This window comes from Dermacentor albipictus, chromosome 1 (assembly GCF_038994185.2).
Source record: "Dermacentor albipictus isolate Rhodes 1998 colony chromosome 1, USDA_Dalb.pri_finalv2, whole genome shotgun sequence".
NCBI classification, from domain to species: domain Eukaryota; kingdom Metazoa; phylum Arthropoda; class Arachnida; order Ixodida; family Ixodidae; genus Dermacentor; species Dermacentor albipictus.
In genome coordinates, this window is record NC_091821.1 from 31,730,255 (window position 1) to 31,745,910 (window position 15,656).

At 48.5% G+C, this 15,656-nt stretch overlaps 1 protein-coding gene across 9 annotated transcripts in view; it reads left to right on the top strand.

The window, feature by feature from the left end:
- Positions 1–15,656, top strand: part of LOC139060753 (collagen alpha chain CG42342-like) — a 462,978-nt gene that overhangs the window by 345,642 nt on the left and 101,680 nt on the right. For 8 of the 9 annotated variants that reach the window (XM_070539846.1, XM_070539853.1, XM_070539840.1 and 5 more), the window contains exons 5-10: positions 2,354–2,389; positions 2,495–2,521; positions 4,995–5,030; positions 6,288–6,347; positions 11,333–11,386; positions 14,757–14,855. In XM_070539846.1, the coding sequence (XP_070395947.1) occupies positions 2,354–2,389; positions 2,495–2,521; positions 4,995–5,030; positions 6,288–6,347; positions 11,333–11,386; positions 14,757–14,855 (312 nt within the window). The remainder of the gene's footprint in view (positions 1–2,353; positions 2,390–2,494; positions 2,522–4,994; positions 5,031–6,287; positions 6,348–11,332; positions 11,387–14,756; positions 14,856–15,656) is intronic. The other variant, XM_070539843.1, reaches the window with a different exon arrangement.

Sequence of the window (15,656 nt, forward strand, 5' to 3'; positions counted from 1 at the left end):
CCTTTTAACGCCATCGCGTTGAGGAGCTCGTGTCGCAGAAAAGCCGATATCGTCGGCGGCGTTGGTCGTGAGCGAAAAATGGCGGATGGCAATTCATGAATAAAAACAACTTGGAAGATGGGATGCGTGGGAATCGAACCAGGGTCTCCGGAGTTTGAGACGGAGACGCTACCACTAAGCCATGAGTTCGATGGTTCAAAGCGGGAGAAAAGCGCCTCTAGTGAATGCGGTGGTGCCGTAGAAACGTGCCGTAGAAACGCGCCGTAGAAAGTTATACTGCGGTGTAGCGAAGTACGTTTCCGCTACATTTCTTCTGCGCTTGGCGCTCACGCAGAGCCATCTTGCGGCAAACACAGAAGACCCCCTCCTCGCAATGTACGGCGCTGCCCTGGCAGGTGGCGCGCCACTCGCCCGTGCGACACGGCTCCTCTTTCCGCTCACAGCGCGATTCCTAGGTGCAGCGTCCGATGCGGGACGCCTCTGACGTGATCGCTGCGCTGTAGCGCGTCTGGTGGGAAAGCGTCCCCTGCGATGTGTTCCGTGCTGCTGGCGAGGAGTGATGCGTCTGCGTGGTGATCCCAAGTGAGATAGAAAACGATCCCATGGAGGCGTCAGCCCCATGATCGCGTCCGCCTTCATGGCGCGTCGTGGCCCGGCTGTCCGTGCCGATCACGACGTTTGGCTCGCGTAGATCGTTTCTCCCTCCGAGACACCGAGTTCTTTGGTTCGTTCCGATTGCTCAGGCGCACGTTTCGTCTTTGACTCAAGAGCGTGCCGAGCGAACGAGTGGGCGATACGAACGGGGTGCGATAACGCTATCGCGTTCCACTCTTGAAGGCGAAGCTTAAGCGTCCTGCAATTTTCTTTCCGGGTTGCCGCGAAAATGAAAAACCCACGTGATGGAGCGCTTGCGATCGTGTTGCTCTCAAGCGTGCGTTCGATGAACACGGTCGGCTCCCGTCGGATGACGGCGAAAATACATGCTGCTGGCCGAGCGCTGCCGATGAGATAAAGAACGGCCTGCCGCTTCCTCGTCGCCAGTGTTGTTCACCTGCAACCAGCCCGGATTCGGAATCTACAAGAGGCAGAAATAATCCTGCGAACGCCCTTTGGGCAAACCTGGGGCTGCGCCGAAAGGCACAACGCCCTAACGCTCCCTTGACTAGCCAAGATGCTGCGCCGCCAGGCAGCGGAGTCCTGTGGAGGAGCTTCGGTGAGTGACATATCCAAACGTGCAACAAAGTTCTAGACAGTCCGGCGCCGTATTTCCTTTCCCCTGGAGGTCACTGCGCGCGGCAAATTAGAAGCGGGTGGCCAGCGCGGTCGCTGGTAGAACCCCTCGGACGACCGTGGAGTGCTGGCTTTGTATTGGGGCGCTTGAGTGACAATCGTTTCTCGAGGCTTTATAAGCCCCGACGCCGCCGCCTGAAGATCCGGATCCACCGAACCACCGTGAGCCGAGTGCCGCTCTCGAGTGGAGTGAGATGAGTTACGTGTTGGACTCTCGCCGGACATCGCCGTGCGGTAACAGTCGCGTTTTCTGTTAGCTCTCGGCCACCGTGCCGATCCGATCTTCTCCTGTATAATGACTTGTATATAGTGTATAAAGTCCATTTTGTTATTCTCACCGACGCCTGACTCGGAGCCTTTGCTACCAACTAGAGATCTGGCAGCGCTGTGTCACGAAACGGGTGACGAGCGCTACGGGACCACCTCAAAGTCGCAACACCAGTCACGATGCAGTCACGCCAGTCACGATGCCCCAACGACTGCAATGAAGCAGCCTGAGGCACTTGCGCTCTCTCAAAAATCCTGTAGACGAATCCTTGACCAGGTTGAAAAGCCGTGCCATACACTGCTCAGTTTCTTGCCCTTCTTTCTATCTTTCTATCCCCGCCTGCCCGGAGCGCATCGTTATGAGCCATATGTTTGAATGTGTTGCGCCTCTTGTAGAGCGCCGACTTTGTTCCTTTGTCGGGTTTTACTTAGTTTCCGCTATTCTTCTCTCTCAACTCATTCCCTCCCCGCCCACTGTCTGGAGATTTCTCTGTTATTATTATCATTTTTGTCGCCTTTTTGTCGTATTCTTCTAACGTTACGGGCGAGCAGTCATAGCCCGTGCGGACGACACTCGCATAGTTGGCATGCACGTCTGCAGTACCGATGGCAACGGTGGCCTGTCGGCTTGTTTCTGGTTCCAAGACGCTGCAGGATCTCAATGCAAAACAAAAAAAGAGTAGAGGAACCGCAGGCGAAAACCGTGGTCCTCCTTTCGTTATTTGTTGTCCCTGCTCTCACAAGCGGCGTCAGTGCGCTCGCACACACGCACAACTTCTCTTTTCTCTTTTTGCAGGGTGCGATAGGAATCGATGGCCCCAAGGGGGATACCGTAAGTACTGCCCACCCAGTGTCATAAAGAGTCGGAACTTTGCACGGCGGCGACGTGCGACAGGGCGCTGACGGCCACGCGATGCTCTCCTTCTTCTTCCTGCAGGGCGAGAAAGGGGACAAAGGAGAAAAGGTGCGTGCATCCTGCGCGCTGGGGCCACGGTACACGGAGGGCCGACCATGCAGCCCCGTAGCCGGCCATTGCACTCGTTCCCTTGTTTTGTTCCTTTTCTTTCTTGTCTTCTTTTCATGTATTTTTTTTACGTAGACGAATAGCTTAATTTATGGGCACTTGACGCATTTTATCAGCAGTATTTGTTAGCAGTCCTTTAGTTTGCGAAATGAGATCACGCTTGCATGTGTTATTATGTTCGCTCGTGTGTTTCACGGCGCTCTCCTTGCCGGTGTTTACAGGGCACGCAGACTTAAGGAGATAAGGGACATGCAGTGAGTGGAAACACGCTGACATCCAACTCATTTCACTCGCTCGCTTTGCCTTAATTCCTCAGATACGAGCGCGCCGTGAACACGATCGAGATGAACCGTTACCAACTCCCATAAGCTTCCACGCTCTCCTCGCGTGCATGCCAGATATCAGACCGACTTCGAGCGTCCTCGCGGTCGACGGCATCCCAGACGTTACCGACATGCGAAGAGCATCTAGAAATGGTTTAAGTCCGGCGCGCACAGTATGAACAAGTAAGAACAAACTCCCTAATGGACATTGCGTGCTAGCGATACGCTGTTAGCACGCAAGCTAACTCTTCCAGCGCTGGTCCGTCGTATACCGACGGATCAGCGCTGGAAGAGTTAGCTTACAATACAACGTCGTTCATATTGAGCATGTAAGCGCAGGTTTTTTCTTTTCACTTCTTGAAACACTCCAAGAAAATTAGTACTGCACTTACTGCGATCTAATATATCATCGTATACGCTCGCAACAGCCCACAATTCACAATGGCGCAGTATAGTGATAGCATGTTGGTGGTTCTACAGTAGGAGGTGGCGGCAGTAACTGTCCATCGTACACGAAGGGCACCTCAACCATGCGCTGCGCCATGGCGTCCGTCCTGCAACGTGTATGATTACCTATAGGCCCGCATTTATCGGCGCGATTTCCTCTAACCGTGTTGAAAGTTCGCGTGCTGCGCCATTCTGGCGCCATGCTGGTGAATACTTTGCTCAGCATAGAGCAAACAGCTTCATTGCTTTAACGTTCGGGAAGAAATATCGGACGATGGTCGGAATAGCGCCATGAGTTGGGAGACTTCAATCAATCAATCAAGGCCCATTGGGAGACTTCAATCTTATTGTCGTGCTCTACACATTCTTCTACTATGCTCTACACATTCGTTCTCGTAGCAGCGTCTTAAAAATATTACGGCTCCGAATGCACAAAGCTTCTGCTGCTAATAAATATATGTTTCCCAGTCGATGGCCTCTGATATCATCTATAGTGCGCTGTGTAGCAGTTTACCGCCCGCTTTTATGAGCTGTTCTTGTGCAAAAAGAATATCTTCGTAAACCTACGCCCGACGACAGTATATAGGGTGTATATATAATCTTCTTATGCAATGAAGCGTATGAACATGTGAACGGCATCGCCTCTGTAGCATCCACCTCGCTCCTACCAAACCTTTGAAAGCTCTAATATTCTTAGGTGGGCCACCTTTTTATTAAAAGGGAAAGCTATCGGAGATGCCGAGAAGTAAAAGACCGGAAAGGCAGAAAAATAGTAAAATGAAGTTAACAGAGTGGCCATGGTACGGCCTGTTTTGTTCACTCACTTGTCTGGAAAAAGAAACAACAGAATGATAGGCGTTAAATTTCTTTCTCATGCGGTGCGTTACGGTCATCAGAAAGAGAACTTTCGCAGTGAGCCGAAAAAGTTTTTTTGAATTGATTGGAGATGCTCCAGGAGGCGTAGAGGGAATGCTAGTGTAGTGCATAACATTTAATATATATATATATATATATATATATATATATATATATATATATATATATATATATATATATATATATATATATATAGCGCCATTTGTCAGATGTTCAAAAATGGACCGCATAATTTGCAATGCTTCGGCATCCGGAACTTATGAAGCATGTGCTGCCGAATTCACAAAACTTCAATATTATTGCTTAAGCAACGAGCTTCAAAGCGTCGGAGGTTTGGAGCACGTCTATTCATGGTCACACGAGCCTGTGAAGGTGCGCGGGCTGTATGGCTAAAATATATACCGAGCTCCTACCACAACGAATACTTCACTTCGGTCGGAAACCTTCCGCGCATGAAACTATTTCGACGAGGACATCTCGAGCTTCCAGACGTGTTATATCTGCATTTCTTCGCATGTGAAGAGCAAGATTCTGGTTTATTTCTTTTTTGGACTTTCTCCCTTTATCTTGCACGCTCCTGCACTGCTTCTCGAGTGGTACCAAGTGCGTGAAAGGTGCATATCATTAAAGCAAAAGAGCTTTCATTTTCATATGTCCCTTTCTTTCGAGTCGGCCTCGAACAAAAAGGAAATGAGTGTTCGTACCGGGCCTTGTGTTTCTGGTGCCTCGTCTGACTTCATCGATTTCTTTGCAATCTGTTCGTCTAGGGTGACTCGGGGATCGACCTTGTCTCAAATGTGAAGGTAAGTTCTTCATTCTTTTATTGCTTTCAGTGTTTATGCTTTTTGAGGGTATTGTTCAATTCCGACTGATTACTTTCACAGTCCAGAGGGATTGTCGCTGTGCATTTCATGTCGTTTCCTTTTCTTGTTTAATCAAGAGTCGACTTATAAGTTGTGTCACAGCGTTGCTTTGCCCTCCCTTTTTTTTTCTTGCGTTACTTTGTTCGCGTTCAGATGTTCGTTCTGGCTGCGGTAGCAGAGTTCTCACGATCACCTATTTTCGATTGCATGACGGGCTTTACTTCTGGCGGAAAGCATATTTACATGGCAGCATCAGATGCACCTACGTCAAATTAAGCAATCGATGGCCAAAACGTGTAAGCTTTTCGTGATGCACTGAACGCACTCGTGGCAGCAGTTCACGTAGCTGGGCATAAAACAGTGTCCGTATGTCGTTGGCCGAATGAGAAGCCGTGGCACGCCTACTCATCTGAGAAAAACGCTGCAGAATTGAGAGTTTAGCCAGCACATCTTGGACATAAGCTGGACCTGCTTGCCACTTGTTTGAACTGAGGCAAAAAGAGAGAGTATACCTCTGCACGCGATGTGATGTGCATGGTAGCCGACTGGCACTGTAAGGGCACTAGCCGCAAGTACAAATTAAAGCGACAATTAAATGCCTTTGTCTACGGTCCCCTTCAATTTTCTTGTAGCTACTGTCCTTTCGGTGCTGTTTTCCTGTCGTAAGTTCTTCGGTTCTCTGACTATCGAGTATAGAGAAGGGAGCGTCTGTAGGCAGTTGTAACAGCGTCCGATGAGGCTTTGAAGCCAGGCTGATTCTCGCTCTCTGCAACTACTCTGCATTGCGGGTGCCCCTGTAGGAGCAGCCCGCCTACAGGTGCCATTACGCGTGCGCCGCAGCCCAGAGCGTCTGCATCTGAGCGCTAGCAAGGCTAGAAGGGGGCCTAGTTGGTGTTGTATACATCATGACAGAACGCGCCGCTTGTGGTTGGGACACTTGGGATGCGGACACACGTGGACATAAAAAGACACGGAGGAAACGCTCGCGCTTCATTTTCTCTCTGTCTTTTTTATGCCGACTATATTCGTATCCCGCAGAGCCATAAGCAGCGCGCTTTGCCTTGAGATTTCTGAACGCGTCGTCGCCCGGGGAGTGGGGCTGATGAGCTGGGGCTTTTGCGCGCTGCTGTGGGGCTGCGCCCGCCTGCGTGTGCCGGCCCAGTGGCCTTCTGACGCCACGTCCCACTGCTGTTTCAGGGAGTAAAGCGTTCAGTCAAGATGCCCCACGGGGGCATCGCTGACGCCACCGATTTTAAGGTTAGTCCGCGCACTGCGCGCGTGCTCCCGTGTAACCCAGTGCCCTGTCCCCTTGCTCACTTTGACCCCCGCACGGCCATTCCGGGGCCCTGCTCGATACGGAGACTAACTCGACTGGCCTCTCGGCTCCTGGATCCTTGCAACTTCGATCGTCTGTCTGCCCTTCCCGCACACGTGTCCCGCCTTTCTTTCTTTCTTCTTCTCCTCTCTCTCTCTCTTTCACCCCCCTCATTTCCACTTCATTCTGACACTGCCGTTTCCCCTCTGCTTTAGAGAGAGGGAGGACGTGAACTAGTGTCTGCACTAACGCATGATTTGCACGTTTCTCAAACGACGCATGCGCTTTCTCTGGTTACTCACAAGAAGCTTTAGGCAGGTGTTCTTCTTCTTCCTTTCGCCGTGTCTTTGTGCACAGCAGCGTATTAGAGGAATAACCAGTGAAAGCATGCATCGTGCCACTGAAGGAGTGACTGCCAATAAACCTACTTTAGCGCTCGTAGATACCTTGCCCTTTCCGATTTCGGTGCATTATTCTATTAGAGCACGCTTCCTAAGAAGGATTGCTCAAGAGTTCCGAGATGCATTTTCAGCCGCCGTCTGCCTTAGCAGCAGCACCCTGTATACTCGCTTCTCCCTCGCTAAGCTTGCAGGCATTCCCTGAATAGCAACATCAGATTTAGAATTTCTCTGTGATCGATCCAAATAATAAAAAAAATACGCGCACACCAAAAAAGGCAAATCCTGTGTTCACTGTAATTCTTGAGACTACAGTTTTTTGCAGCGAAGCTTTTTTTTCCGTACTCGGGGCTCTTATATTTTTAACTTTAGCAGCGCTTCGAATGAGCGTCTTTGGCAACCTATACAATGTTAAACTTCCGTGACCCAACGTAAGCAGGCTCAGCCGTACAATTTCATCAACAAACGTATGTATACGCACTCTTATGGCTACTTTGTCCCAGGAGGGCGCTTAGCGCGCAATTACTATAAACCATGTCATTTTTTAATGCGAAAGCACTATATGCCGCATTACGCGAAAATCCGGCGTTGTAGTCGGCGACGTGACCTATTGACGCAACCAAAAATGGCCGACGGCAAAGATTAAAACATGTCGAAAAAATGCTCGGATTGACGTCGAAATTCTCATGGAGGTTCCTGTAAACAAAGTAAATTAATGCCTTTGAAAAGAATATCAGGCGAATTTTGGTCTGGATAGGAACCGAACCCGGGCCTTAGGGGCGGCGCAAGACGAGCACGCTTCCCCGCGACGCCACGGCGGCTCCACGGTTGGTTTGCTAAATGCGTCTATGCCTTCGTCATTGCGCACGTCACGTCGTAGCCAATGGGTAGGAGATGTGGCGCCACGTCATGAGTGTATAACGTATAACTATAATCTCCACTTAAACGCCGCTGAGCGGTCCTTCGAGTTATGATAAAGTTTTAGTATAGCGCGAGCTAGCGTTTAGCTTGCGCAATTCTAGTGCGCGTGCGCCGTACGCAAAAGAAGAGTTCGCGTTTTGCGGCAGCACGCAATTTTCGGAATTTATCGGGAGACGCCAACGCTCGCAAACCACCGACGCTATGAAATAGCGTTGTCGAACATAGGGCGGCACCCATGGCTCTCGCTTCACCGTGAATACTCGTGATGGCTGCGCTCTCACTCTCGTTGATCGCCAGCAACTATTGAAATGAACTTTTGATTCATTTAAATTCACCTGAAACGCTGGTTATGAGTGCATAGTGCGTCCAATTTTTTTTTAGATCGTTCAGCAATTCCGGCATCCCTAGGCCTGACGAGACGCGTCCGCATAGCAACAGAATGGTTGCTAATGGATTGTCTTGGCTCGGATACGTTTGTCGCGAGGCACCAGACTGTGCCCTGTCGTTGAACGTCTTTCTTACGTTTGCGTTCCCGTACGTTAAACTAAACCTCTTGAAGGGACGCACGTAAGGCGATAAACTATATTCTAAAACTGTCTACAGTCTGAAAATGCTACTTTGACTACTCTTATCTAGATGGCGAGCCAATCAGCTCTGGAGCTTTGACTACTCGCACCTAGATGACGCGGTGAAGTTTTGCACTCTGCGGAGCATCTTTGTTTTACGCTATACTAAAGCTCTCTCGAATAGCGTCCCGCAAAGATTTCGCAGGCGCAACACGCCAACGCTCACGCAAGCATTTGACGCTATATTAGAGCGCTTTAGTATAGCGTAAAATCCTTGCGTTAGCGTTAGCTCGTTCCACACGCTAAATCTTTGCGGAACGCTATTTGATAGAGCTTATTTTAACAACCGAAGAGCCGCAAAGCGCAAAACTTAACCGCGCCATCTAGGTGCGAGTAGTCAAAGCTCTTAGGCTGACTGGCTTGCCATCTGGTTAAGAATAGTCAAAGCAGCATTTTTTTATAGTAGACCATTTTATAATAGCGTTTGTCACCTTACTCACGTTAAAAACGCCAGCACCTATACGGCACGTTACTTTGAAAGACAGGGCTTCATCTGCGGCCTCGTGACAAACGAATCAAAGGCAAGACAATCCACTAAGAACCATTTTGTTGCTTCTGTGCGGACGCGTCTCGTCTGGCCTACGGACGCCAGCATCGCCGAACGATCTCAGAAATTAGATGCGCTATGCGCTTATAACGAGCGTTTCACGAGAGTTTAGAGGAAGTTAAAGCTCATTTCAATAGTTACTGTCGATCAAAGAGAGTGAGTGCGTAGCCATCACGAGAATTCACGGTGAAGCGGGAGCTATGGGTGCCTCCATGTTTGACAAAGCTATTTCCTAGCGTGCGTACTTTGCGAGCGTAAACGTCTCCCGCTAAATTCCGAAAACAGCGGAGGCACGCTATGCGCAAAGCTGCTAAAGCGTTCTGCGCGTGCGCAGTGTGGCCCCGCTATATTTTAGTGTTTAGCGTGGTGCCGCTTACGTTATACTAAACTGTCTACTAAAGGTATCTTGAACTCCTTGCGTGCAAGCGAGCGCGTTTCCTTTGAGCCTTACCGAGACGCAATTAAAACGCAGGCGAGCGGTTGCGCGGACAAAGAAACCCGCAGAAAAAAAAATACTTTCACCAAACGGACTATAATGCTTTCGCATTCCCACACGTAAGCACTACGTCTTAAGCGTCTCTCCCCAATTTTTAAATGGTGTTCTGTTACCCAGATCCGCGCAGAGTTGCAGCTAATCATGAAATTGCTCAGGTTAGTCTGAATCGCGCAGCACCATTAACTTTGCGACCAACTTTATTCTCGTGTGTTTCAAGTCACATTGAAAAACCACGGCTTTCTTTGCCACAATTTATTTTGTAATCTGAGCACTCCTTAGGACGGGGAAACAAATGAACATCCTTCATAACAAATTGAGCTTAACTGCGTTCGCGTTAAAGATACTAGCCTCGCGAATAGTTCTTGACTACATGGATACGACAAAGTAGTATAGACTATCAGAGGCTTTGAAGCATAGATCTTTCATTGGCCGTCTTTGTACTGTAAGATTACTTTGGGCTAAGATAACTATAAAGCAAGTATGCTGGTTCCCCAAATTTGAACTAACCAAGAGCGTTATCATATATAGCAGCGTACACAGAATGTATGAAAACGTCTAATAAGGGGTTGTCGTTGTTCTCCGTGGCTCATATTGGGCACCGGTGCTTCGCGTAGGCCTGCGCCTGAACTAATCGCACCGATTTTGTTTTCGGGTTTTTTTTTTATAAGTAAAAGGGATTGCCTAGTACGTGAGAGGCTTACAGCTGTTCTTCTGTCCTCTGTGTCCATTTTCACGTTGGACAGAATCGAGGTTGAACATTGTAGCTGTGCAGGCTCGAACGAGCCAATGCAGGTAAAGAAAAAGTTATATATTTCACGGAAACAGTTCCCACTCTATCAGAGCGAGACCATAGAAGAAAGGTCTAAAGAACTAAGCCGGTATCTCCTGTGTTGTATCGTTTTCTGACCATTTAAGCAAGGACACAAACGAAGCGCGGCTAGGACATTTATAGCATAGTGTCCCAAATCTACTGCCTCAGTTACTTCCTTGCCGCTACCCAATGAAAATAGCCTGCTGCGAAGCTACGCCGCTGTAGACGAAGAAGTTTCAAGGACGGGATGACGAGAAGCCAATGGTTCGAATATCAGCATGAGCCTCACAGTTCTCACACTCTCTATCAGCCGGTGCACTCAGGCATGCCGCATTATTAACCATACGGGGTGGACTCGTGCTTACTCGGAATTTGGTGCCTCGGTGATCGCCGCCGTAATCAACGTTGCCATCAGGGGTATACATGTTACTGTGACAAACACTCAGACTACCTTGATCACGTGTGAGCGTCTTGCATGTGTCATTTCTTTTTGAGCGAGAACGGAGAACTCGTCTTTTCATCGCCGTGAAACATCTGAGCGAAGGCTTTCACCACAAACGGGTCAGTCAGTACCACAAATATCGATTCGTTGTGCCCAGACACCTGCTTTCTAGACTCGTTTACTTATTTCAGCTACGGTAAATAATCGCGAAGCTACTGAACTTTTTTCACTGCTGAATGATGCACTTAATCTGAAAAAAAAAAAGGACATGTACCTAGGAACTGTGCCATGCCTACCTTGCGTCCGGCGTCGATACACCGAAATGCGAGCGACCCGTTTGGCGTAATGTCGAAATCGAAAGAGTGGTTGCACAGGGACCCGCATCTTCAGAGTCGACGTACGGACTTCAAGTAACCATCCCCGTTTACCACGGTAAACGCTCAGGAGCTTTTATAGAAACAGATATGGTGACTTAATTTGAAAGAACGATGTGTAGCATTCGTACGCGCAAACAAATAACCTTCGTAGATCATTAACCGCATAATATAAAAGTAGCAATGGAAAGCGCGCCTGGGATCTATCACAATGAGAAGGGTTCGATTAGCATTTTGCTTTAACATCAGAAATTATAATTGCATTTATTGGCTTTTTTTCCTCTCTCTCTCCCTCACACACATTTTTTTTAGGAACTAGCAAATATCGGAGTGACATTCTCTCCAGGCGACGTGTTTATGATGAAGGTACGTATATATTTAGTCACAACAGCATGCATCGTTGTTCAGCTATCATGTGATACATTAAATACATCTCTCAAATTTTTTCGGGTCATCTTTCTAATATCCCGTAGAATGCTTTTTATTCGGCGACAGATAGGAATAAATTAAGGAAAATAAAGGACGTCTACTAGGATGCCCTAAGTGGGCGAAATAGATGGTGAGGTTAAAATATAGGTAGAGCAGGCCAAACAGGTGATCACGCTCACACGAAAAGCCACTGCGTGTCACTAATCATCCAATAAAGTCTGCTGACTTTGGTGGGACTTTATTAAAGCTGGCGCAACTTTCTGGTCTGATTAGGCGTTAGGCAACTAACTGGATTTTCGCTCTCGTTTATCGAACGTCTAATTGCGTTGCACTACACAGAGAGTGGCGTTGAACGTTTACTATTGTAGGATGCACCTTAGCAGGAGAGGAATCAATAATTTCTGTAGACAAAGCAACTTATCAAGCAGTTCGTAGAGAAAAAACGACATGTGACTCAATAATGAGAGCATTAAAGGACTCTGGTACATCACAAGATTAAAGCAGCCAAGATAAAAAGGGTTGAATTGTTTCGATGTTGAGCTATGACGTTGAAGGAAGTTTATTTTACTCTGCTATGAGCGAATGTTCGTCTGAAATAGTTTTGTCGGCTGCTGTCATTTCTTCAGTTAAGGATAAAATTTTTCATGAGCTTCTTTCTAGGTATAAGCACATAATGTAGACCTCATGAAAATGTTCCATTCGTTTTGCGTGAAAAAGTCTGATTTCTAAATTTGGTGGCCAACCCTCCTTAATTGTGACTGACAGGTGGCAGCTTTCATACGAGCAATTTCTTCTTTTTTTTTGCTGTTATAACTTTAGACGAGGTGTACTTACGTATACGAGTTTGGCCAGAGCGAGTTTCTTTAGACCCTTCATCCCAACCAATCTGAGGCCGTATTTTGTAACGGTACATTTCATTTTCCATCATTTATGTGTCATCCCTCGCACCGAGCTGATCCCAGTGACAAAGGCGCCGGGGCGGCGTCGGATTAAACGACGCATGGCGAAAACAGTGGAAAATTAATTCAGTGTGGATAGTTACAAAATACGGCCCTTGAAACGCGTTTCGTATTTTCTACGCGGCCCATGTCGCACTTCTTCTTTAAGGGTCTTCTTTCACGTCTTCACCTCTTCTTTCACGATGCTTTCAGGGTCCAAGGCTACAGGAATGTTTTAGCAGATTATATGTATAAGTGCCAGTATATAGAGTAAGGGTTCGCTGCTTAAGCAGTCATAAATGGCACTAAGGTTCAGGTCGAATGGCGTCGTGAAGCCGCGCGCACCGCTCTTGTTTATTTTCTTAGCGCAACTTGTTTGCCGTACTACGCTGCTTCAACTCTGGCTAGTCGTTGCAGTCTCTATATATGCGGACATCTGCGCCCGTTTCTCATTTTGTTTCAGCGAGACTTGTAGCGGTTTAAGTTTTTCCTATCCGGGGTCACCGGCCGCCTTTGCTCCGGCCGTGCTGCGCTGTGTGGCGCCTCGGCGGGAGCGCACAACAAATGTCACTCGGAAGGCGGCTGGCAGCCAGCCCCCGCTCGGGAGTTCCCTCCGTGCGACCCCCTCGTTGGCGGCAAGTGCCGGTGCGCCGCGCGCTGCATGTCGATGATTCGCCTAGAAGCGGTTGAGCATCATGTGCGGGGCGCTTATCTTGCACCCGTGCAACCGCGCCGGACGCCGCGGTAGCCACACGCAATGCTAGACGCGCTGCGAGGCTCGCCACGCATTCGGCGCACGTCCTTCAAAATCCGGGCGCCACGTCCCGAAAAGTTACTCGCACCGCTACGCCATTAGCGGGGGCGGGACCGACCGAAGGAAGGGTAGGGCGACTGCAGCAGATCCTCGGAGATTGCGTGTAGTGGAGCCCTACTTCATCTTCGCGCTCTCTTAGCTCCTCATTTGCTCGCAAGTGGTCGACACTGGCTATCGTGGCTTCCCTTGTCGCTGTATAGCAGAATATAGCGTGTCGACCAGCCGCGGTGACTCTGATCCTGTGAGCACTATATTGCCTACGAGTTCATCAGGTATCTGCTGATTATTTCGCTCACTTTCGCACCGATGTCGTAAAGTCGATTGCCGCGCGGATCGCAATGCGCAATAAATTACGCTATGCAATGCAACGGTTATGCGCGCGCGCTCGCGCGCTCGCCAGATTATGGGAGTATAGTTGGTGTCAAAATGTGCAGAAAAAATGAAATCTTGCAGACCGCGAAGAAACTCGACAAGTGAGAAAAAAATGTCCGCGTGCATCGTGACATGCTGGGAGCAATGCTTCCAACAAGGATGCAGTGGAATGATGTAGTAGTGCAGGCGCGTACCGTCTCCTAGAAAAGTTTACCAGGTCCAGCAGAGTTTTTTTTTCTTTCTTCTTTTCTTTTCTTTCTAACGGACACGAAAAATTCCGACCAACTAGAGGCTAACAGGAAACCATCATCCAGGTCATGGTTATCGCGTCTTGTAAACCTTGGTGGGCAACTACACAGTGACATTAAACGCTCTTAAAGTAAGAATTGGCGCTTATCCACGCCACGTTTTCCCTGAAACTACGCAGCAGGATTACATTTCGCAGTCGGTGTCGCTTCCTCAGTTAACCTTGTACTATGCGGTGTGTGGTCAGGGCTCTGCGCAATTCTTACTCAATCTTCTACAACTAGCGGGCCTTACCGCAAGCATGACTGCAGCGTAGTTCAACCTACGGAATAGTCTATAATGCCATAAGCAGGCAGTATAGTGCGACGGATGATACCGAGTTAAAAAATGCGAGAACTGTCGTGGGTACAGCGGCACGCACCAATTTTCATAACGACAACGCAAAGCAAATAGCAATGATGCGTCGCTCACTGTTCTTGAATTTTTTCGCTGTGTTTTTGCCGCAGACGTTCCGAGCTGTTGTCAATTAAGGAATCGCTTAATGTTAGAAGGCCGCCCTCATATTCTGTGTATGTCGTTGTTCGCATGGGTGGTCAGCTGTATGGCTGTAATAAGCTTACAGTAGAAATCCAGCGAAGACACCGGTAAGGCGGGAGATGGAAATTCAAGACGATGAGCAACACGAGAACAAGGTCAAAGCAGGATCCTGCTTTCACCTTGTTCTAGTTTTGCTTATCGTCTTACAATAGAAAAGCAAGACCGTGCCGCCTACACGGTTTTCTTTGTCTCTTTAGCCCCCTCTCTGTCATACTTTTCCTGGCACAAAGCTTGCCCTGTCTAGCTGTACGATCCTACAGAAGTGAGTGTTAATTTTTCAGCGCGCTGCGCTGTATGCACACGTGACATCGAATGAGCAAAGGGGTCTCTTCCGACACAGGGATCGCAAGGAGAGGCTGGCCCTCCTGGCCCCCCAGGACCCCCTGGACCACCGGGATTGCCGGGATTTGACGGCGGCACGGGACCTCCCGGACCGATAGTGGGCACCTTCTTCTGAATTTCCCTTACCGCCGGAAAAAGGAAATTGTCCTATTTCTAATGTGCTGCAAACCAATTCTTTGCGGCCTTTTGCATTGCCTCGGACCTGTATGCTGCATGTAATACGTTACCACCAGCCAGGATCAGGCGAAAGCTAATACTGTCACCGGCCTGGTAGCAGCCGATGCGAAGGACATGGCGTTGTTGCTTTATACGTGTGTCAATTGAAGACTACCTGGCAGACATAATTGCTGCTAAGAGGACGCACACGAAAGCACTAGAAATCACAAACATGAAGGAAAACAATTACGACGACGGGGGCGGCTATTGCTCAAAATAGCTTGTTTTTGGCATAGTTTGGTCCACAGTTTTGTGCGTCAGTATAGACGTTAGGATGGATAGTTGGGCGTGTTGGTTAAGCATTATCTGAAGTGAAAGCGCCACAACGACAGTGAACGAAGATGTGATGTGTGTGTTCCCTCTTCGTCCACCGTCGTTGTCTCGCCTTCACTTCAGATCAGTATAGCCGCCTTTACGCTAGTAGGATATTTCTCTTCTAACGATTAGCCTCTCCACCGTTTAGCGGAACGCAGGTCCTATAGAGTACCTTCAAAAATATCGCGAGAGCACGATCGTGTTCAGCTTTTGCAGTTCATATCTTCTGCAGTTAACTTGAGATTGGTAATTCGTCGTTGTTCCCATCGGATTAGAAACGCGAGAAGGTAAAATATTATGAAAGATTAAGAAGTGGTTAATGGTTGTGGCTAATATAGAAACTGCGAACCTCTAAAGAAAGTGTGTT